The 21,378-nt window shown below is 41.9% G+C and overlaps 4 protein-coding genes and 1 long non-coding RNA gene across 8 annotated transcripts; 2 read left to right on the forward strand and 3 right to left on the reverse strand.

The window, feature by feature from the left end:
• Positions 1–1,588: 1,588 nt before the first annotated feature.
• On the reverse strand, positions 1,589–4,553 carry LOC129586593 (uncharacterized). The gene is made up of 7 exons (XM_055479915.1): positions 4,411–4,553; positions 4,200–4,285; positions 3,838–4,084; positions 3,367–3,690; positions 3,138–3,250; positions 2,178–2,436; positions 1,589–2,064 (listed from the first exon to the last, which is right to left on the reverse strand). Exons 1-7 carry the CDS (start codon positions 4,439–4,441, stop codon positions 1,730–1,732), a joined length of 1,395 nt encoding a protein of 464 aa, XP_055335890.1. The 5' UTR covers positions 4,442–4,553; the 3' UTR covers positions 1,589–1,729.
• A 3,749-nt stretch (positions 4,554–8,302) lies between these two features.
• Positions 8,303–12,469, reverse strand: LOC129586568 (uncharacterized). Of its 3 annotated transcripts, XM_055479877.1 has the most exons (8): positions 11,959–12,469; positions 11,668–11,725; positions 10,893–10,978; positions 10,428–10,674; positions 9,989–10,312; positions 9,730–9,857; positions 9,030–9,288; positions 8,303–8,910 (listed from the first exon to the last, which is right to left on the reverse strand). In XM_055479877.1, the coding sequence occupies exons 2-8, from the start codon at positions 11,678–11,680 to the stop codon at positions 8,585–8,587; spliced, it is 1,383 nt and encodes a 460-aa protein (XP_055335852.1). In that variant the 5' UTR covers positions 11,681–11,725; positions 11,959–12,469; the 3' UTR covers positions 8,303–8,584. The 3 variants fall into 3 exon arrangements, with proteins under 3 accessions (XP_055335852.1, XP_055335851.1, XP_055335850.1); XM_055479876.1 differs by having other exon boundaries at positions 11,668–12,469; XM_055479875.1 differs by lacking the exons at positions 11,668–11,725; positions 11,959–12,469 and adding an exon at positions 11,102–11,618.
• Positions 12,470–12,629: 160 nt separating this feature from the next.
• LOC129586556 (uncharacterized) lies at positions 12,630–15,024 on the reverse strand. Of its 2 annotated transcripts, none has more exons than XR_008690144.1 (5): positions 14,883–15,024; positions 14,643–14,788; positions 14,224–14,385; positions 13,562–13,792; positions 12,630–13,490 (listed from the first exon to the last, which is right to left on the reverse strand). It is a non-coding gene; the product is annotated as an uncharacterized LOC129586556 (long non-coding RNA). The 2 variants fall into 2 exon arrangements; XR_008690145.1 differs by having other exon boundaries at positions 13,562–13,935.
• Positions 12,769–14,466, forward strand: LOC129586554 (2-acylglycerol O-acyltransferase 2-like). The gene is made up of 3 exons (XM_055479855.1): positions 12,769–13,494; positions 13,578–13,771; positions 13,844–14,466. Exons 1-3 carry the CDS (start codon positions 12,863–12,865, stop codon positions 13,993–13,995), a joined length of 978 nt encoding a protein of 325 aa, XP_055335830.1. The 5' UTR covers positions 12,769–12,862; the 3' UTR covers positions 13,996–14,466.
• A 3,988-nt stretch (positions 15,025–19,012) lies between the features above and the next one.
• LOC129586633 (uncharacterized) lies at positions 19,013–20,138 on the forward strand. The gene is made up of 2 exons (XM_055479958.1): positions 19,013–19,238; positions 19,325–20,138. Exons 1-2 carry the CDS (start codon positions 19,163–19,165, stop codon positions 19,564–19,566), a joined length of 318 nt encoding a protein of 105 aa, XP_055335933.1. The 5' UTR covers positions 19,013–19,162; the 3' UTR covers positions 19,567–20,138.
• Positions 20,139–21,378: the final 1,240 nt, after the last annotated feature.

Below are 21,378 nucleotides of genomic sequence, written 5' to 3' on the forward strand. Positions count from 1 at the left end.
ACGTGATCTCATTCTGAGGAAGGCCTTTTATATCAAACCGTTACACACTTGCATCTTTCCATGTTGGTTGTTGCCAGTATGTAATGCAAAGTCTTACAGTAACCTCATCCATTCTATGATTGCAGCGGCAAGATGGACGCACGAGGAAGAAATGCAACCGGCAATTCTTCTTCGATAGCATCTTCCATTCCCATCTGGCTGCGATACCAGGCCGAAATCCAACTTTGGTATGGATTTATGATCTTATTTAGTGTGACCGGAACGCTATTCGGCGTGCTGCTCGTCCTGTGTACCACGACATCGCAAATACGCTCGAAATCAAAATCCTTAATGCTGAGCCTCCTGAGTGCTGCGACCCTGCAGTGTGCCCTGGGTATTCCACTGATGGCCATGGCGACGGATGGGACACCGATCAGCCAGCCCATTAACGAACGCTTCTGCACATGGGTCTTCGGTATTTATTTATGCTTGACTACGTGGGTCGATTGGGCCGATCTGATGATTGCTCTGAACCGGGTAATCGCCATCTGCTATCCGCACATGTATCCGAAATTCACGACAAAAATTATGAACACTGCAATGGTCCTTTGTCCGCTGGGCGTTGGCGTCGTAATGACAGTTATGCAGATTGCCGAAGCTTCGGGTGTCGTCAAGCGGTTAACCGTGTGGCGATCATGCAATATGATTTATAAGAATGCGGTCTGGTCAGCCGTGTACACGCTGGTTCCAATCGCCATTCCTATTGGGCTGTCATTTATGTGTTATTTGTCCATCTTTGTCGTGATTCTTCGGCGTCGATTCCGCGCAAATACGGTGGAGACAGCAAGCGAGCAGAACAGGATTCGCCGGCAACAAGAGCGCTACCGTACCGTGTATGCGTTCTTCCTTGCCTTCGTGTCGTATAGTAGCTGCATTTTGCCGGCACCGGTGACGGGACTGTTTTTCATCTCGCGTTTGGTTGGTGAGCCGTTTCTCCAACTCACCTTCCGAGTTGTTGGACTTTTTGGATTTGCATCGATCCCGGTATGTTCACGCTTCTTAGATTTCCAGAGTCTAAGAATTTTCTGCATATTTGTAAACACTATTTCACTATTGTTGTTGCAGGTCATATATTTTGCGCTACGCAGAGATTATCGACAACAAGCGTGCCGTTTGTACAGGAATTTTCAGCTAAGGGTCCACCTGCGTAGAGGTCTCGCCGTCGATCCAGGTGAAACCGCCTCGTTCAGTCGCACAAGCCAACGGCAGGTGTTCGCCATGAACGTCCGTATGCGATCGAGTAAGTCGAAGAATAATTATAGAGTGTCAGTTTCAAAACTATATAATGTACAAAATTTACTGATGTTGCTTAATTGTGGAATCATTAGAACTCGAAACTGATTGATGGGCGCTTTCGGTTCTTTTTAGGCGGAAGTCGGGAGTATAAGTGACGAAGTTTCAAACTGTGGCGTTCCTACGCAAATTAATTTACTCAGCGATCAGCCTTAACGACCTGACGCATTATATGGAAACTTAAATTTTCACAAAAGTTAATTTTCGTTTGCCATCTGTCCATCATTATACATAAACTAGATGACATGTGGGCAAAGGGGCTGAGTGGTTTTCGTTGTCATCGTCTGATTTAGAGGCACTGGGTCCCAGTGCTTCGGTATCTATAACAGTTCTGAGGGACAACAGCTACAAAATAAAAAAAATACATATTTTCAAAGCTCCAGGTACGATAATTAGCTTAATAGCTTTGCAATCCCGCTAAAATTTGCTGGTATCCTGTTATGTGGTTCTGCATACACTCCGTTGTTGGGACTTGGGGACACACTGCTAGACCGGCTGTTTGTGTTGTCAGCGGCACATCTTTGGCGGCACTACACCCGTACTTGCTCAGGTAAACATTCTCCTGGGCGTCGAATGCATCTTTTTCCGCCTGCGTTAGCTGCAGTGGATCTTTCGAAATCAGGTGAACCAAAACCGGTGAATCGCAAATACCGGTTTGTAAATTCTGAGCACCGCACCCGTAGAAGATTTGCTGAGAAGCGTCCACATACAGGAACATGGTGGAGAATGGCTCTGGGAAAAATGGCTCGTGTATTTCAAAAACTTCCAAGCACGATCGGTCAGTAATTATATACGTAAAAAATATGTGTTTAGAATGTATGGTTGTATGGGGACACAATGCTTACGTATAGCGCCTGACGTCGTAGTCGGAAGGATCAAGCCGATTTGGAGACCGTTGTCTTGGATTGGTCCGACATAGACGCCATTGACGCACTGTGACGAGCCAGCATCGGCATAGTTGACATACTCGCACCATTTAGTACGACCGGGGGCATTGATCAGAGGCGTGGCAGATGGTCCCATGTCGGTCCAAACAGCATACTGGTTCACTGGCATTGCTTCCGGTAAAAACAATCTTCGATAGAGATAGAATTTTCCGGTGATCTAAATTAAAAGCAGTCAACCATATCAAAAGGAATAATGTGCTCAGGCACAACGGTTCGTGTAAAGTACTTGTTTTACCGCTACTGAGGAGCTCAGACGATCTGCTGAATTACGGTTTATACCAACTTATACGTATCTGTAAATCGTACATTTTAATTGTGATTTCTCTTATATACAACGCAAAAATCCGAACAAAGTGCGCTCCACACGTCTTGCTTATAATATACATAATTAACAAAAACAATTCTAAACACATGCCCACGTCACCGCGCCGTAGGCTATACCCTTCTAAAGGGATTACCGTATTTTTCGAATTTAAAGCCTCCTCTATTGTATAAGCCTCCCCCCAGGCACCTTTGAAAATTTAGAAGCCCAGGGCTTCTAATTCGAAAAATACGGTATGTGCTTGCAGAAAAGGGATTGTGTACCTATAAGATTTCTCATGGTCGCTGAATCATTTACATAATTTTTTTATTTTTTATTATTTATTTATTTTTTTATTTATTTTTCTTTAGTATTTTTTTTTAATTACATATTTAATTTTTTTTCTACACTTACTTAACAACTTGCAAAACTAAAAGCGAATAAACTGCACATGAACAAGGCAGCCTGATTAATCGGTAAAGCGAGCACTCCACGAATTAATCTGAGTCGTACTCTTTGGAATACACCTGCTATAAAATTTGGAATAATAAATTTACCAGCGAGACATCAATTTTTCCTTGAGAGGGCATTGAATTGGGCCATTTACACACCGAAGGCACAGCGCCATAGCCACCATAGCTTGGTGCAACAGTGGTCGTGGTTGTTGAACCTAAAGTACGGTAAACATGTCTGATGTACTGCCTTCAGGCTAGACCATTATTCACGAATATTTAATCTTTTATTATGTATTTATCGGGAAATTTATAGCTAAATCGACGATATTACTTGAGGTGTTTACGATGGTATTCTTGAATCCTTGGATATCCTGAGCAATACAGAACGGAGGGTCGATAGCAGCGCAGGTGCCCTTTGGTCCGTATGTTTCCTTCGGAATATTCTGCACCGTGACACAATATGAGGAAAAGGCGGAATTGATCAGGTTGTCGAAATTGTCCATTTCGGACGCCGACAATTGATCTGGTCGCTTTCGAGTTTGGGCGATGATAGTGGGCGTGGCGCAATGGACACCGTCGGCTAGCGACTTCCCGCAGCCGTAACTTACCAACAGATTCTGGTAGTCGTGATACAGAACCACATAATCCAGTGGACCTACCAAAAATTTTAGCGCGTGTTCCAAGCATGAGTAGCATTTACTGGAATCACACAATTACAGTTAAAAATGCATGGAATAATTATTGATAATAAGGCAGCGCTTGCCAAAAGCACAAAATCAGCAAGTTATAAACTTCAACTTACGCATTATATATTTATCATCTGATCCGCCCAGTGAACCAATCTGTGTTCCGGAAGTTGAATAGGAACCCGTCCAGAACTGGTGTGGACAGTATGAGTCTGCTGTATCGGAGAATATTTCCCACCACTGCAGTTGTTGCGGCTCGCTGGTAACCGGGTCATAATACGGCGCGACACTGGTTATCTTTATCTGTGCTGCACTGGAGTAATTTCCTCCCATTTTCCTGTAGACGTACCATACTCCGTCGGCCTAAGTAAAACGCCACACATATTATAGAACGGATCTATCAAAAAGTTAGTTGGATTATTCTTGTCGATACTATCGGCGATAAGAAATACTCAAACACAGCATTAATTAAATTTACCTGTTGAGGAGCATCGCCGCCTATTCCTTTCATAGAAGTCGGCAAAGACGGTGAACATTGCTGTCTGGAATTCTTAATTATGACAACTAAAACAACAGAACCCTTGTTTTTGCTGCGTTAATTATCAGATATAATAGAGATATGACGATTAAAAGTTATTTGTATGAAATAATAGGTTAATACTCTTATTCTTATACTAAGTGTAACTTACCGAAACATAAAAATACGAACGTACGAAACATCTTTGACTAACAATTTTTTCAAATTATATTATTAAGATAATATTAATTTAAGGTAAACTCAGTGTCAAAATCCTCGAGTAAAAACTATCACTGAAAAGTCGGAAGTGTGCATTTGAAGATCTTATAGACAATACGCTTATAGACCTGCAATCAACGAGATGAGACGTGGCGATCATTAATAATCATGAACAGACAAAGCCTGGAAGGGATGAAGGAAGCTTCGCATACCCTTATATTATACTCGTATCAAAACTAATGTCTCTGTTTTTCTATCGTTACTTTACCTGAGTCGTGGCTGGTTGTTCACCCATATGATACCTCGATAAGGCACAAAGTGCGTTAGTGCAACAGCCTAAACATTGGTATACCAATGACACCGTGGCAGGGAAAAAATTTCCGGCTTCGGCTCTTTTCAAGCGGTTTCAGTCTGCACAGATACTGCCAAAAGCCAGTTTTCTCGTTGTTTTGTCCAACTACTGTATGTTATAGAATAAATTTCCAGCTGATGCTGGAAAAATCGATATCCTTTGCAGTCTAACGACTCTACTGCTGTCTTAAACAACTTATTATCCAAGTACATCTACAAATAAATACAAAGACAGTTGACTAAAAGATGATACCTTATTAATACTTTTCATTTGTTTTGGAAGAAGATAAAATCTGTGATTTGCCGCTGTGACAGTTTTTCCTCTTTGTTGAATGAAAACCTCCTCGTTACTGTGTGTCTGTTAAAAATAGCTATATATGCAAAACAAATTTCACCCGGCAGCTGAAGGAATCACAAGGCACGCGTGTCAGTACTGTAAAAGCGACTGCAGCTGAGGCACGCTAGGCTTCGTGGATCCGTTTCGGGAATTAACTTTATTTTATAGAATTCTCTAAATACTTATATTAAGCGCTGTAACGTAATTTGTACATACTTGCGAGCACAAATGTCTTTACCGGTGTTATTGCGAATCTGATTACAATTGCCTACATGATGAATTACTAAAACCGGAATATTTGATGCGGCAACAGAATATGCACTGTACATGCTTTCTAGTCTACTACCAATGTAACTGACGAAAGGCGGGCTGTTTTGCAAATGGTACCGACAGTTGCTTTAAGTTTACGCTAACTCGTTTACTAACATTTCGCTGGTTCTTATGTTCTATCCTGTATGTGAACAACTGCATTTGTGAACACGGTGCGAAGCATTTTCTTTGTCGATATCGTACAGCCGTTTAAGGTCACCCTAACACCTTTACCGTAGAAAGAGTACAAATAATGATTCGATGTTAAAAAGTCTAATCTTGTGGTGACCTTTCAACCTGTCTATTTATGCGTGTTTTTCTTTCGAGATTGTTAAATTTAGTTTTCAATGCAGTGTTCGAATTCAATACCACATTATGTCCCGGTGCTGATTTCACCTGTGATGGTCTCGTAATACACGGTACTCGTACTCAAGCTCGTTAACCGTTTCCGTTGAACGCCCGTTAATTCGATTCCCATATGGGAACTATAATGACACGGCATAAATGCACCGCTGGTGAATGCTTTCGTCAACTTTCCAGCATAGTCTTCTTTGGTTTATCGTACCAACGATGTCTCGTTAATCCTTATGTTACTTCCGCTTTGGATTACGCACCTTCTCTCCCGCGGAGCTGTTTTTGAACACCGGTGCACGGTGATCGCCTTCTCCATATATTTTATACATGTGGGTCGCACAATTTACAGCTAGTTCCCCCCTGCAGTACACGGGATTTCGCTTAAATCTCGTTAAGAGCATCTGGATATTGTTTTGTAATGCGTAAATAAATGGGCCTCGAGGGAAATCTTCACGATATGGCAAAGTGGTGGGAGAACTGGGGGTGGTTGGGAGGTTGGGGAAAGATTGCAATCCTTCCCCAGCCTACCCCACAATTGTGGGGTGGTGGTGGTAAATCGCACAATCTGTCTTCGGAGAACGTGATTGGTATCTGAGGTCAATTCCAAAGACGTTTCAGCGTTTTGTTTAATCCAACTTAGATATCGCGCATTTACCGAACCATGTCGGATTTTCTCTGTATTACCTTAAATTCTACCAACGCATCCACCCCTAAATTCGACAATGATTTTACTGGAGTTTCGTGGAATTTTCTCGCTGCTTTCAAAGTATTTACAAGCATCAGCACGTTATGTTTAAACATCGCAGCGTGCACCCTGCTAATTGTCAAGACCACGCAGCAAACGTCTTTCAATATCTACCTAATCGATTTACTGATGTGTAATAGTTTATACCTAATTTTGGTAGAATTTTATGATGTGATTGTTTGGATGAAACCGAACTGGTGGAACGGTAGCGTGACCTGTGACGTTTACCTCTACGCCACTGGTATTACGCTGACATGCATGATTTACGCGCAAGTTCTGATCACCTGCAATCGTATTGTCGCCGTGACCTTTCCCCATTTCTACCGTCTGCACCATTCTCTTCGTGTGGCCGTTATCACATGTATCGTAATGTGGATACTTGTTCATATAATTTGTCTGCCGTTGAATATCGCGCATGCGTTATGGTACCGTGCACCTGGTGAAGAAGTTGGACGCATCTGGAATACCGACGCGGCAGCGGTTAGGGTTTACGGACAAATTCTCGAGATCGCCATGTTTGCTCTTCCGGTTGCGATCATTGCTGGAGCATATCCGTATCTGTTGTGGAAAACAACCAAATGGCGCCGTTCACGGCCTGCTGCTAATTATGACAGGTCCCGAGGCAACACTACCGGTACTCCCGGACGCTCATTTCGAAAAGAGAACGCCAACACATTTATGGTGTTAACATTGCTTACCATTACCTTAGTGCTTTGCTGGACGCCGTCGTTAGTTATGTATTTAGCGGTGGATTTTGGGGGATTCTTTCTGTCGGAGACATTTTACCAGTACGGCCATTGGATGGTGGAGACGGAAGCGGCCGTTGATGCGATCATGCTTTTCCTCAGTGTTAAGGATTTACGCAAAGTGATTACAGCTGTGCTTGGTTGGAAAAAGAATGACCAAACTTTGGACGGTAATTCAATTCAGCTATCAGCAACCAAGGCCGCCCCAACGAACGCAATCAGCCGATCACAATAACCTGTAACACTATATTTCTAATATGAGGGTAAACTTCCCTGGTTTGAGTGTCTGCAACTGGCAGTAGTTTAAGTCCTCGTTTTGTAAACGTCGTTAAACGATTTTTAACTCATAGCGCTCTTTAATCTTAGGCACATCTTATATTCTTGCCAAAAAAAAGCATCAGATGAAAGACGCGTGCGATTTATGTACTCAGCTAAAAAAGGTCAAAAAAGCCAATTTGTTCGCACGTGTTGGTACTTACGCTCATAAGTCTGAAATGATGTTTACACCTAATCACCGATTATTGTACAGAGTACACACCTTCGCTCTAATTACTGTATCCACAAATAATGCATTGTGACAAGGGGCTCGTTTTATTAATTATGTACTGACACTCAGGCGTAGTGGGACAACCTGTAAAACAACAAATAACATATTTCAAACCGTAATCATCGCCGGACGCAGTGTCAAATACATGTACAGGCGCATATGAGCAAACAGCTCCTACAATTATGTGATTATTGTAATTAACCATTGATCATCAAGATTACTAAGCAGAATGCTACGCTCCACCACCACCACCCCCCAGGTTCAAGATTTAACATCCACTTCCGTAACCTTACACCGATGTTAAGAGGCCAAATTTTGCGGGATAACTAAAGAAGACCAGCAGCAGAACTTATAATTTTTAGAAGTGTGTTAGTGTTTGGGTGATTGTTGATTACGACCACAATTGCGAGTTAACGAATATCACCAATGAAATGTTTGACGTAAATTAACGTAAATTTTATTTAGGCATTAGCCAATTAACGTAACAACAAGCTCTGCGCTGACCAATAGCGACCGTTTAAACTTAAAGCAACCGAACTTAAAAATACAGTTTGAAATTACCAACAATACAATTCAGAAATACCACAGTAGCGAGTAGCGACCGCTTGAAGTGCCAAGAATTGTGTTGTTAACGTAAAACATTGGTACGAGTAGTAAACAAGCACACAAGTGCAACTGTATAAGTTGTGTCAATCTGGCAAAAGTTATTATTAAGTAGTCTGGAAAAACCAATAAGTATTACATTCCAGCTAAAACTTGTTTGTATCCTGTAATATGGTTTTGCATGCAGTCCGTGGGTGGCACTTGTGGACATGGAGCCAGGTCGGCCGAGTGTAAAGTTAGCGGCACATCTTTGCCTGCACTGCACCCGTATTTGCTCAGGTAAACATTCTCCTGGGCGTCGTAGGCGTCTTTCTCTGCCTGCGTTAGTTGTAGTGGATTTTTGGCAATCAGGTGGACCAAAACCGGTGCATCGCAAATGCCAGTTTGTAAATTCTGAGCACCGCATCCGTAAAAGATTTGCTGATAAGCGTCCACATACTGAAACACAGTTGAGAATGGTTCTGCAAAAGATGAAATAACGCTTACGTACATCGTGCCGAACGAAAATCGTGTGTATTTGTAGCGGGCTTCCAAAACAATTCTAGGACTGTGTGCAAGCATAGCCAAACAGTATCCTTACGTAAAGCGCCAGGCCTAGTCGTCGGAATGATCAAGCCCGATAGGAATCCAGTTTCCTGGATTTGACCGACGAAGAAACCGTTGACGCATTGTGACGAGCCCACATCGGCATAGTTGACATATTCGCACCATTTAGTGCGGGCGGTGGCATTGATCAGGGGCGTGGCAGAAGCCCCCAAGTCGCTCCACACCGCATATTGGTTTACAGGCATGCCTTCTGGTGCGAACAGTCTTCGGTATAAGTAGAATTTTCCAGTAATCTAAAGAAAAACTCAGTTTGGAAAAAATAAATAGCGCTTTCTGCGGCTTGTTCTTAACTGTCAATTTAAACTGATGCTTTTCTCTGCGAAAAGGTGTTGTTAACGCAGTGAGTCGATGCGTCTGTATAGGTAGCTTCGTTTTCGAGTTGACAAGAAGATGCAATTTGCACCTTTGAATACGTACAAGTTCCGTCGTCCCGCACGAGGCGATGGAACGGGGAGTAATATGAAAATCGTATATATCGGTATATCCACATCCGCGGGACAAATTTAAATCAATCTATTTCTAAGAGCCTTTTTTTGCAGCCATTTCAATAATATGGTTAATCGTGCCTGGGCTACCTTTTCCAGTGAATCTAATTCTTTGCTTTGGAATATTACGTACTTAATTACTTCTACCATTTAACGGTACATAGTTATTAATTAATAATGTCAAGATACCAGCGAGATATCGACTTTTCCTTGAGAAGGCATTGAATTTGGCCATTTGCATCCTGAAGGCGCAGCGACTCCATAACTTCCGTAACCGTAATTTGGTACACTGGTGGTCGTTGCAGTTGCCGATGAATCTACAGTACGAACGGCGCGTCCAGTTTCATGCATTCACGTGATAAACAATTCATTGATATATTTATAAGAAATAAGTTTTGCTTTACTTAAAGAGAACAAATTTTTTCTGTAAAAGATACAGTGTTCGTACTAGAAGAGTTTACGATGGTATTTTTCATCCCCTGAATGTCCTGAGCAACACAGAACGGCGGGTCGATAGAAGTGCAGGTGCCCTTTGGCCCGTATGTTTCTTTCGGTATATTCTGCACCGTAACACAGTATGCGGAGAAAGCGGAGTTGATCAGATTGTCAAAATTGTCCATCTCAGACGCTGACAGTTGATCTGGTCTCTTCCGGGTCTGGGCGATGATAGTGGGCGTGGAGCAATGGACACTGTCGGCCTGAGACTTTGCGCAGCCGTAACTGATCAGCAGGTTCTGATAGTTGTGATACAAAACCACATAATCCGTCGGACCTGCCGAACATTTACTAAACGTGTTAAATCATAATTGTTGTCGAGTAGAATAACGCCATATGCAACGATGCAGTTACTGATTGGCTAAGATACGAATTTACAAACTAGAGCTTACGCATAATGTAGCTATCATCCGATCCACCCAGATCACCGATCTGTTTTCCGGCAGTTGAATAGGCTCCAGTCCAAAACTGGTGAATGCAGGATGTGGCGGCTGTGTCTTGGAATATTTCCCACCATTGCAGTTGCACCGGTTCGCTGGTGACCGGATCGAAGTATGGCGCAACACTGGTGATCTGTATTTGTGCTGCGCTGGAATAACTTCCGCCCATTTTCCTGTAGACATACCATACTCCATCCGCCTAAATGTAAACAAAACGCCTCGGTTATTCCCGGCATATAAAAAGATATTAAAGAAAATCGAAAAAGATAGTTCACTTATAGACACACTTATAGATATACTTCTATAGATAGATCACTACTTCAGTATAGATAGTATTAGATACACTTATGCATTCGATATTCTTACAGTAAAATGATGTGTGCGTAGTAGACCTATAGATTTACGTTATCTATTTACCTGCTTAGGAGTGTCGCCGCCTATTCCTGTTAGAACTGTTGGAAGGGACGGTGAACATTGTTGCCGAGAATTCTCGATTATGGCCGCTACATGAAATAAAACCAGCTGTTAGTTTTCGCTGGTTATTTATACAGCTTGCAGACAAACCGCAATAGTTTCATGGCGTACTATCAAGCAAAAGTGCTACATGACAAGACGATTTGCCCTACCGAAGCCCAGAATCGCAAAAGTCGAAAGCATTTTCGCTGGAAACGCTTAAAATGTATTTGAAATTAGTTAAAAGCTTGGATTCACAATCCACAAGCGAAAGCTAGTTATCACAAAAGTGAATATCCGGAATGGCTGTGTGTTTCTGTTGAGTGTAGGCTGGGTATCTGGAGAAGAAGAGTGTATTTTCAAAACGAGCTGTTCGGTCGTTAACCTTCGATGAGTAGGCAAAAGCCTGGAAGGAATAAGCAAAGTACCCGCTTGATCAAGTTGCATCTGCAATAGCGGTGTACGAAAAAAGTAACATACTAAATGTAAATATACTGCTCGGTGTTTGATGCAACGTCTGTGATGTCTGGCCGGGGGAAGGTAACGGCCGGGCCAGTCCGTAGTGCAACTTTATCGAGCGAGTACAGTATAACCATATGAACCCCGCAGCATTTGTCTCCGTTAATGAGATGGTTAATGCTTTTGGTTTATGATTAATCATAACTGATGGCGTTTTCATTTATAACTGCTTATTTATCAAAATAATAGCGCAAAACGTATTTGCAGTATACGCCTTTACCTGTTACAAACATTCCGTAAAAGTGAGTACGAATTTCCGCCTTTCTCAGTAATTTTTCCTGCAATGTCTATTTTTCAGGGTCGTTTTTACTTCTTTCTAGAAAGCAAAATATGTATGCGAAAAAAAATTAATGATGCCTGTCGCATATGCGAGAATAAAGGAATAATGTTATACGAAAAGAAAATTACTGGGGTGCATGCATATTCCAGTATCACTAAAAAAACTCAGTAACAGCTATAAAGACGTTGGCTTATACGACGTAATCCTTTCGAAGTTAGAAACGACGCAAACCTTTTAAAGGTAAGAGCTGAGCAGTAAAGATACAAGAAAATGCTCAGAAAATCCCGAGAACCAACACGAGCAATCGTTTGGCGGGTCCTTTTTATACGCCGACCAGTTTGAACAGGTAACTGTATTCCAGGCACGCAACGCGGAATTGTGCCCAGGCTAACGAAAACATGTCTTTGTTATTCGTATGGCCGGTATAGGTATGTGTTTTTTACGCCATTTTTGGTTAAATAGTAAAACATTTTCGTTAACGCGGAAAAGTGGAAGTATCTCCATACAAAATCAATTTCTGGGTTTAAAAAAATTTGCCCGCTTTGACCAGTCGATGAACGCAGTAGCACCTCAACCTGTTGACCAGGGTGAAGCTTTACATACAACCTGGTTTTCGCCCCATGTAAGCCGGTAAGCATATTTCTTTCTTCGTTCAACGTCTAGGCCGCCGAGTCTTTTGCTTCGCGTTCTGTTCTTCTTTGCACAGGTTAGTAAAGATCTTGTGTAAACATAAAACCGGTTTGAGACCCATAGATTTACTGATTACGGTACAGTAATGTAGATACTGCATGATGTACTCACATCGTAAAATGCGTGAATCATCCGGTAAACAGAAGCAATCGGTTGCGGAAACTACGCATTTAGTAGTATGTATTGTATATGCGCTTATAGTATATGCGTAGTTTCCGCAACCGGTTGCTTGTGTTTACCGGATGATTCGCGCATTTTACGATGTGAGTGTATGTACAGGTATATGCCATATACCTGTACATACAGTCTACTGATATGCATGCACTCCCACATGTGAGCACTCAATAAGCATGCCTTTCATCGATTCTGTTAAACATATTATTCAATCTAAATAGTCTTCTAACTAGGATTTTTCCCAGCAAGCGTGACTGCTCAGGTAATATTAATGTGGAACCAGAAACTATTAGTAATCTCCTGGTATTACTGCACCAATATTATATTTCTTTGCTGGGGAGGATGGATAATTGTGTACCCTGTTTTAATAAAGCTCTTATTTACGAATTACTTTTGGATACCGTTACTGCTTTTTGCGTGGATGCTGATCGACGATTCTCAGAATCAAGGCGGACGATCATGGCGACCGCTACGCAATTGCAGTTTTACTAACTATTGGTATCAGTACTTCTCCACCGCTTTACATGTAACCACGCCGCAGACCATCACTCCGGATAACAACTACATTTTCGCATGTCATCCGCACGGGATTCTGGCCACCGGTGTCAGTGGTGCGTTAATCTCCGAAGGTCTGGGGATCAGCCAACGATTGCCAGGAATGCGGTTGCATATTCTGGTCTCACGGCTCGTGTTCTGGTTTCCTCTGTTCCGTGAAATGTTTCTATGGGGCGGCTGCTCCAGTGCGTCAAAGCGGAACATTAAGCGTATCGCGGAGAAAAGCACCGGCAATGTACTGGTCTTAATTCCCGGAGGAGCGGCGGAAATGTTCGAAGCTTGGCCTGGACGAAATACCCTTGTTTTGGAAAATCGGAAAGGATTTATCCGCATGGCATTAGAAACTGGGTAAAGTATGTTGATGTTACCGAATGTTACGTATAACATACACCGCGTCGAAAGCCAAAAAGCTTACAGAGTATATGTTGCAGATGTCATTTGGTTCCCGTTTACTCTTTCGGCGAGACCGACATCTTCCACCAGGTTTTTGATAATCCAACTGGCTCGCGATTACGAAATGTGCAATCATGGTTTGCATCATTAACTGGTTTTCCTCTGGTGATCTTTTATGGTTGCTCCAAAATTTTCTTTTGGCAGCCTCTCAAAAGGCCGATCAACGTAGTAGGTAAGTGTTATCCAATATTTACTAAAAAATTCACCAACTGGAAAATCTCTAATTAGGTTCTGGTATATTTAGTTGGAAAATCCATTGAGGTCCAAAAAATTGCTCAACCTTCGCAAGAAGAAATTGATGATCTCCATGGAAGATACAAAGAAGCTTTATGGAATCTATTTGAGGAACATAAAGCTTTTTATGGTTTCAGTAATAGCCACTTAGAATTCATCTAATCTTCTTCGGCGCGGACCAACTGATATACTTAAGTGCAGCTTTTTTAACGTATTGATTTTGCTATGGATGTTAAGTATTTCATCCATGCGCATGTAGCGCCATTTTTCTTCGAGGTGTGAATTGCTGGATACTTCGCATAGCTGCATACAACCAATAGCGTACAACTTTTAAATTTTTTACTTTAATATCACACGGTAACTTTTAAATTTTTGACTCAAGGTACTTACAGTATTATCAAACGGTTGTTTTCCGCGTTTTTTTTTGTGGTGATGTCCGTGCACGTATAATGTGTTTATAATATTCTTGCATGTTTGCAAGGCTCCTTCGATGTTGTTGGTTGCCGCAGTACTGAGTCGATCTTGTGGTACCTTTGTGGTTGCATTTATGTACTACAGAGTACATCGTACGTTAACGTAACCATTTACTTAAACAAAGCTGGAAGATGGTGACCGCACCCAGGTTCCAGTCATGGAATTTTAGAGTTCACAGATTAAAGATATCATGAAAAGTAATAACTGCAGGTACGGAAAATAATGAACCGCACCCACCAGACAGTGTTCGACAATGAGGTATCGGTAGATTTTGAAATAGCGTTACTCATGAATAATATGGTTTATCGCACTCAGTTGCTATATTTACGGCATACTTTACACAAATGTCCACAGTAATAGTCTGTACTGGGACATCCACATGGGCAGGAAGACCACGGAAAGCAGTTCGGATCTCCAAACACCCCAATGCTTCGTTTAGTGCGTAGGGCTTCCATCCCCTCCGCGGTCAGAGAAGCCGTCGCTACGATTAATAATATTATAAAAGCAGTCCAATACGCATCAGTGAATAAGTTATTTAACAAAGTATTATGCTGCCGAATCGTACAACTAGGTACCGTTTTCTTCCGTTTTCTTCCACGGTTATTATTAGCATGGCAAACAGCATAAAAAAAGTAAGGCCAGCGTTTGGCAGCATTGTGGAAGGCTTAAAGTAGGTGTAAAGTAGTGCAAATAATTTAGCAGACTAACTGGTTTTTTGGCGTCAACGGCGTAGTCGTGGTTTAAACTATATATACTCTTTCTTGCATAAAAATCTTCCCGCATATTTACGCCATTCTTTGTGTTTGTCAGGGTGCATGTAATGTTTGACTCAAACGCAAATAAACATATTGCTTAAAAATGGCATTGTCAGCAAGAATGGCGCAAAATATGTTTTGGTTTTTTAAGTGGGATTTTCTGTGCTATTTTATCCGCTCCGTTGGATCGTTATCCGCTCTGCTGTGCACACTCATTGTGACTCATATAATATTGCTCAAACAGCAGAGTCCACAAAGGTTTATGAAGGGCTCTACTCAAAGCTCTGCTCTGGTGGGGAAAGCCCAGCCGACAGCTGTGGTTGGGAAAGCCTGGAAAGGAAGGAAATGTGTTTGATTTTTTATCAGGCAAGAATTAGCCGGGCAGGAATACGTATTGAAGTCCATCACCCTTCGTTCCTTAATAGTGAGTCGGCGAAGTCCGCCTGGGCAGGCGACCGGGCGCCGTAAAACGCATTTAATCAAGGGAGCAGACAGAAATTCGTTAGACACACGCTCTGTCTAACTCTGTACTCTTGATTAAAAGCGGTGCCCGTTTTACGGTTTACGGCGGACTTCGCCGACTCACTAATATAACGAAAGAGCTGATTGTTGTAGATTTTTCTGTTCTATGTTGGTTCAGTGCTAGCACTGATAAAAGTGCTTAAAGGTCCACGCGGATTTTTTTTATATTATGTAAACGAGTAACAGCGTTGCGCTGCTATGATTGCACAATAATTTGATGTGATCGAAGATTGGTAAAGTAAGCATCAAACTAAAATCGGTAATAAAAATCGGCTGCATTAAAACCGGTATTACCGTCTCGTGCAACAATGTAGGCGAGTTACAGCCAACTACCGAAAACCGGCCGACCACCGTGCCGTTGCTCACGAACTGATACGGTTTAACGAAGATGACAAATTTAATAACCATTACTTTACATGTGTTAAAACGCATTTAGCAGAACCAAAGCTCATTAAACATTTCGGATTTCTCCACAGTGCCCATGACAGAAACGGCATTACCACGCTGTATCTCTAAAGACAGTCGCTGTCGTAGAAATTCATGTGAGCGGGCTTCTCCAGAATGAGCCCGTAATCTCTTTCCTTATTCTTTGATGATAGCAATGGCCGATGGGCCCCACGGGACCATTGTCTCGAAACCGATAGGTGCGAAAATATAACGGCCGTCAAAGTAAGAATATAAACTAGACTTTCTATCTTCTGCTTGCACGGCGGCCAATCCTACGTTAACCGATGTGGATTTAATGTGGGAAGCGGCGACAGTATCCAAACAGGTGACTTCCCATGCCAGACCCATTCCTCTTTGCCATGCAAAAGTTGTGCATCCATCCGGACGACGTTTGCTAGTGTGGGAAGTGCCCCGAGGTTCAAGTTTTGCTGGAATTCCGGCCGACACAAGAGCGCGACATATAATGCTGTTAAGGCCACCATGCTGAGGATGTCTGCCGGCGGAGAAAGGGCAAGAAAGGCTGTGATGTCCATAAGCGTCGACGGGCTTTAAGCATTTCGTGCAAATGTGCGGTTCACAAACTTGGCGCCGTGTCTGAGGCCAACTGATATCTTTATTGTGTCATCGTCGAGGAAATTGCCGATGTGAGTGGAGGGTAAAGCGTTGAGCCAAACACCGGCTTCTGGTTTCGACTGAGCGAGGAGGCGCGCCTTGTTGACTTCATCGTTTCGGTACTTCCAGCAATGTAGCCAAAGACACATTGCACAAAGGCAGGCCCCAAGCTTTCTGTGAATTGCGGAAGTCTGGTGCCGGAAGCTCCGTCAAACAAGCATTTGTTTTCCAAGTTTCAAGTGTCGCAGAGACGTCCACAGCGGTTATACCAGGAAGCAGTTGTGACACTATGCCGCTGACGGAGTGAATCGAAGCCAAAAGAAGAATGTCATAAACTGAGTGGCATGGAGTGCCTCACTGAAACATTAAGAAACGGGGTTGTGTAGAAAATGTGATCTCGTATTTTCATCATATCCGAGAACGTCGCTGCAGGTTCAGCGATTGCTGTTTCTTTGCGATCTTATGGATGTTTTTCGTACAATTCGAACAGATCCTACTACATATAAGCAGTTCGGCGCCACTCCTTAGGGCGATGGATACCGCACCGAATCCGACTTCACCTTTTGTGTGCTGCGGCTTCGGCCAGATATTGGCATTGCCGAGACTTTTCGATTTCCATTCTGTTAGATTTTGAGTCGGTTGAATTTTTTGGGCTCCACAGTATGGAGACGTCCTGCTGTGCGAGATGGCCCTTTATGATGGCGCATTATTAGACTGACCCTTCGGGAATTTGTTCGGATATTGTGGGTTCCGTCCCTTTATTAATATCTCCGATATTAATAAAGCTATCGGTTTGGGGCGTTGGTGTTTTCCGTTGCATTTCTGTGCAGTGCAGGCATCGCGCTAACATTACTTCAAACGACTTTTACCATGCCGCTTTTTGCAAACTACTAAGCGTATTATCGGGAACAACAACATCGTTCTATGCTCCACCATTGGATAAAATTCCTTGGTCGACACTTTAGAAAATACAGCAAGAGCGCGTAAACAAGAAGATAGTCATTGTGCTCGTAACTGTCCATCCTGTTTCGGCTAACTGTTACCATTATGCAGCCATGTAAACATGTTTAAATTTAACTGTTTACTCTACAACTTCCTGGTTCTGGGGTTATTCAGTAATTCAGTAGTCTGTGGCGGTAACTGTACAGTAGTGACAACAATGTCATAATAATAATCAAATAATCATAATAATCATAATAATCATAATAATAATCAAATAATCATAGTCATAATAATAATCAAATAATAATAATCAAATATGTCACAATAATAATCAAATATTTAATGTTAATTGCCTAGCCTGGTGGTAGTACGTCTGGCTTTAAGATTGTATGTCCTGGGTTCGATTCCCAGGTGGGTAACTTTATCTCATAAAATCAAACCAAAAAAAAGTATAAAATTTTCAAAATTCACAAAAAAATTTTCCAATAGCCTGGTTTGCCCAACGGTTTTCACCTGAGGGTAATAAGTCTCCGTAATGGAGTTTGGCTACTGTAGTACGATAATAATAATAATAATAATAATAATAATAATAATAATAATCTAGTTTGACGTATAGAGGCGTGCGTGCAGAAGTTCGACCTCTGTCATACGCAATTTCAAACTTTCCAGCTATGCAGGATTTCTACAGAGCTATCAGCTTGACCTTTTTACCATATGTACTGGAACTTTCTCGAGAGATTTAAAGCACAATTTGACAACGCAATGCTATGATGAGATCTGTACAAAACAACTAATGCTCCCAAATCCTAATGCAAAGGCACTACCTTTGCCACACCACTTTTAATTCCGTATACCACCAGTGCTGCATTACCACAATTAATTTTGCAATTTTTTAGTTGACGTAATATGTAGTCTTTATATGCAAAGTGATATCTGGATAGGATACTTAAATGGTTCGCCTTCGCAGCCAGCACTAACACCATCGGACTAGGATATCAAATCAAAACTCTGATTCATAATTTACTGCCTATCGTCCGTTGTGTTTTAGGGAAGTAGGTATGATGTACTTACGTATGTAGCGGTGTATTCTTTATTACGATTAATACGACTGCTCGCTACCGAGCCAACCATACGACCAAACTCTGAAGTATAAACACAAGTTACACAACAACAACACCGGACATTACAATCCCGTTGCTACGGCACATTATCCGTAGGACAAGATCCAGATTCACGATATACTCGTACAACCTTTGTACAAGTACGTAATCAGAAATCCAGAGCATGATAAAAGTTGTTTTGGTGCTCGCGCTCGTAGGTGGTCGATACTAGCGCACTAAAATTTAATGCTGACGCAGGAATACGGTATTGTCTGCTTAATGGGGAAACCGCTTCATATCAGGATATTTCATGATATGTAAAAAGCAGTGCTGATAAACATACGGCATTGCAAACATCCTGAAAGCATAATTTGTAAACACCGCTATTTAGAGGTATAAAACGTTTATGAAGTCCGAAACATCTTGCTGCACAATTCACTCTCTTTCCCTAAAAACTTCTGGTGTTTCCCGCTCATCATGGAATTTAGAAACGTCTTAAGCGTTTTGCTGGTCAGTAGCGTCGTCTTCTTATTACTGGCAGTGGCAGAACGAGGTAAGAAAAGAATCGCAACCGATATCGCTCTACAGAGTACATACTAATCAATCTCATATTTACTATAAATTTAATGTTTTTGTTAGGAGTCGGCGCAGTGGAAGGCAGTGAAATGACCTTATCCCGCGCCAAGCGTGCCGGTGGATTCGCCTGTCTGCCCAAATCCTGTCAGCAGTATGGATGCAAATCCGGCAACTGTGGCTACTGGTGTAAAGTGTGCGCCATCGAGTCTATTATTGGAACGGGATGCGTGCCCACGTCCTGTTTGGTCTCTGGATGTAATTCCGGAGACTGTCGAAAGTGGTGCAACATGTGTGGTTACAGTTAAAACCCAGCTGAAGCTGTCCTCACAACTGTTATGCAGACAGGACTGCACGATGTAAAAATTGGCTTTGCACATAACTGCTTTTGCTGTGTAACCAAAATTTAATACTAACCATAAGATTATTATGAAAAGCTGTGCTGCTTGATATCAAGCTGCACATACTGTACATAATTTAAATGATATTGTATGTGGTTTTATCTAATGTAATTTCATTCTAAATTAGGTATTTTAAATCAATTTTAATAGCTTTTAAAAAGTTCAGACTCGTTGCTTCCAAGTTTTTTCGGAAAAACCAACAATTTTGCAAACAGCACCATTTTGTTAAAGCACCTATCAATCAATCAATGAATCAATGTGCGTGCACCTATCAATCTTGCTGTCTTGTGATTAACTTTTTCTTGCAACCACTTCGAAGTTGCCCAACGTTTAGTGAAGTAAATTTGCATCGCTTATTACATTTGTACATGCAGTATTACCGTGTATCCATCTTGTGTAATATAAAACGCAGTTGTCCCACCGGTGTTTTGTTTGCATTAACTTACAATTACTTACTATCCGATTATTTGTCTCTGGGGATACAAAACATACTGAATGAGTGGTAGTTCGTTTCGGTTGAAGCCTGAATAACACGGCACCAATTTCATCCAACAACTCTACAACAAATTTTTACATCTAACAGGAATACAGGGAATGACAGTAAAACATACAGACCTAATTAACTTTTATCGTCATTTTCTCACCTTTTTAAAGATTAGCGTATCCTCCATCCAATCACCAGTGAGACTTGAAAAATCTGCTATTTGATTCCCTAATTATAATACACTTTTGTGCTTGAAATCACGATGACTCAGTTTATTAAGAAAACCATAATTCCTGTTCTGATGCTCTTGAGCGTTTTTGGAGCATTACCCATTCAATATTCAAAATGTGGCTGGATATCAAAAGTCTTCTCAAAAATTTTCATATTTCTGCAGATAACGGCTGTTTTGTTTTTCTGTTATGACCACATTACCGACATGGTACCGGTATTCACCCATTTCGCCTCTTACATCGTACTTAGCGTGCACGTATTGGACGCTGTGACATTACCCATCGGCGTGGTTTTGCTGCGTAAAGCGGGCGCACCAATTCAGTCACTGTTGCAGCGAATCAGCGCAAAGTTTTCTGAACTATTTACCTTTTCTGACAAAGCTGTGATTGTTTCTCTTTCTCTACTGTGGATCCTCTTCTGTATTCCGCCCTTGTGCTATCTCCTCTACAGTGACCTTTTCAAGTTTCTTATCAGTGATTCGGAATATTATCAAGAAAAATATGGCGGTTGTTTATCTAAAGCTGCACTGCATGGTGTGGTGGCCGCTTATGATATTATCTTCAGAATATGCACGTTGAGTAAAGAGATCATTCAGCTGCTGATCGTGTCTATTGCGCTAAGCCTGGCTATGATCTTTCGGCGTTTGACGAAATGCGCACAAGAAACGTTAAATGAGGAAGAAAAAATCCGCGGCAAACGAATCGCACAGCTACGTGACGATCACCAATACCTACGAGACTGCGTGACGCAAGTGGACGAATTACTGAAATGGATGAATTTTCTCCGCTGTTTGGAGTTGTGGGGATGGTTATTATCGGCTGGCTATTCCGTTAGCAGCTGTTTTAAACCGGGCTTGGATGCCGAGTCAATAAGAATGGCAATTCACTCGGGCATTGAGTTAACGCAGTATTCCGCACTGCTGATTCTGCATATTGGTGTGCTTGTATATTTAGCGGAGCAGGTATGTAAATATTAAACGCACGAATGTTGCGATAACTTAATCT

The sequence above is a fragment of the Paramacrobiotus metropolitanus genome, unplaced genomic scaffold (genome assembly GCF_019649055.1).
Source record: "Paramacrobiotus metropolitanus isolate TYO unplaced genomic scaffold, Prichtersi_v1.0 Parri_scaffold0000021, whole genome shotgun sequence".
NCBI lineage: Eukaryota > Metazoa > Tardigrada > Eutardigrada > Parachela > Macrobiotidae > Paramacrobiotus > Paramacrobiotus metropolitanus.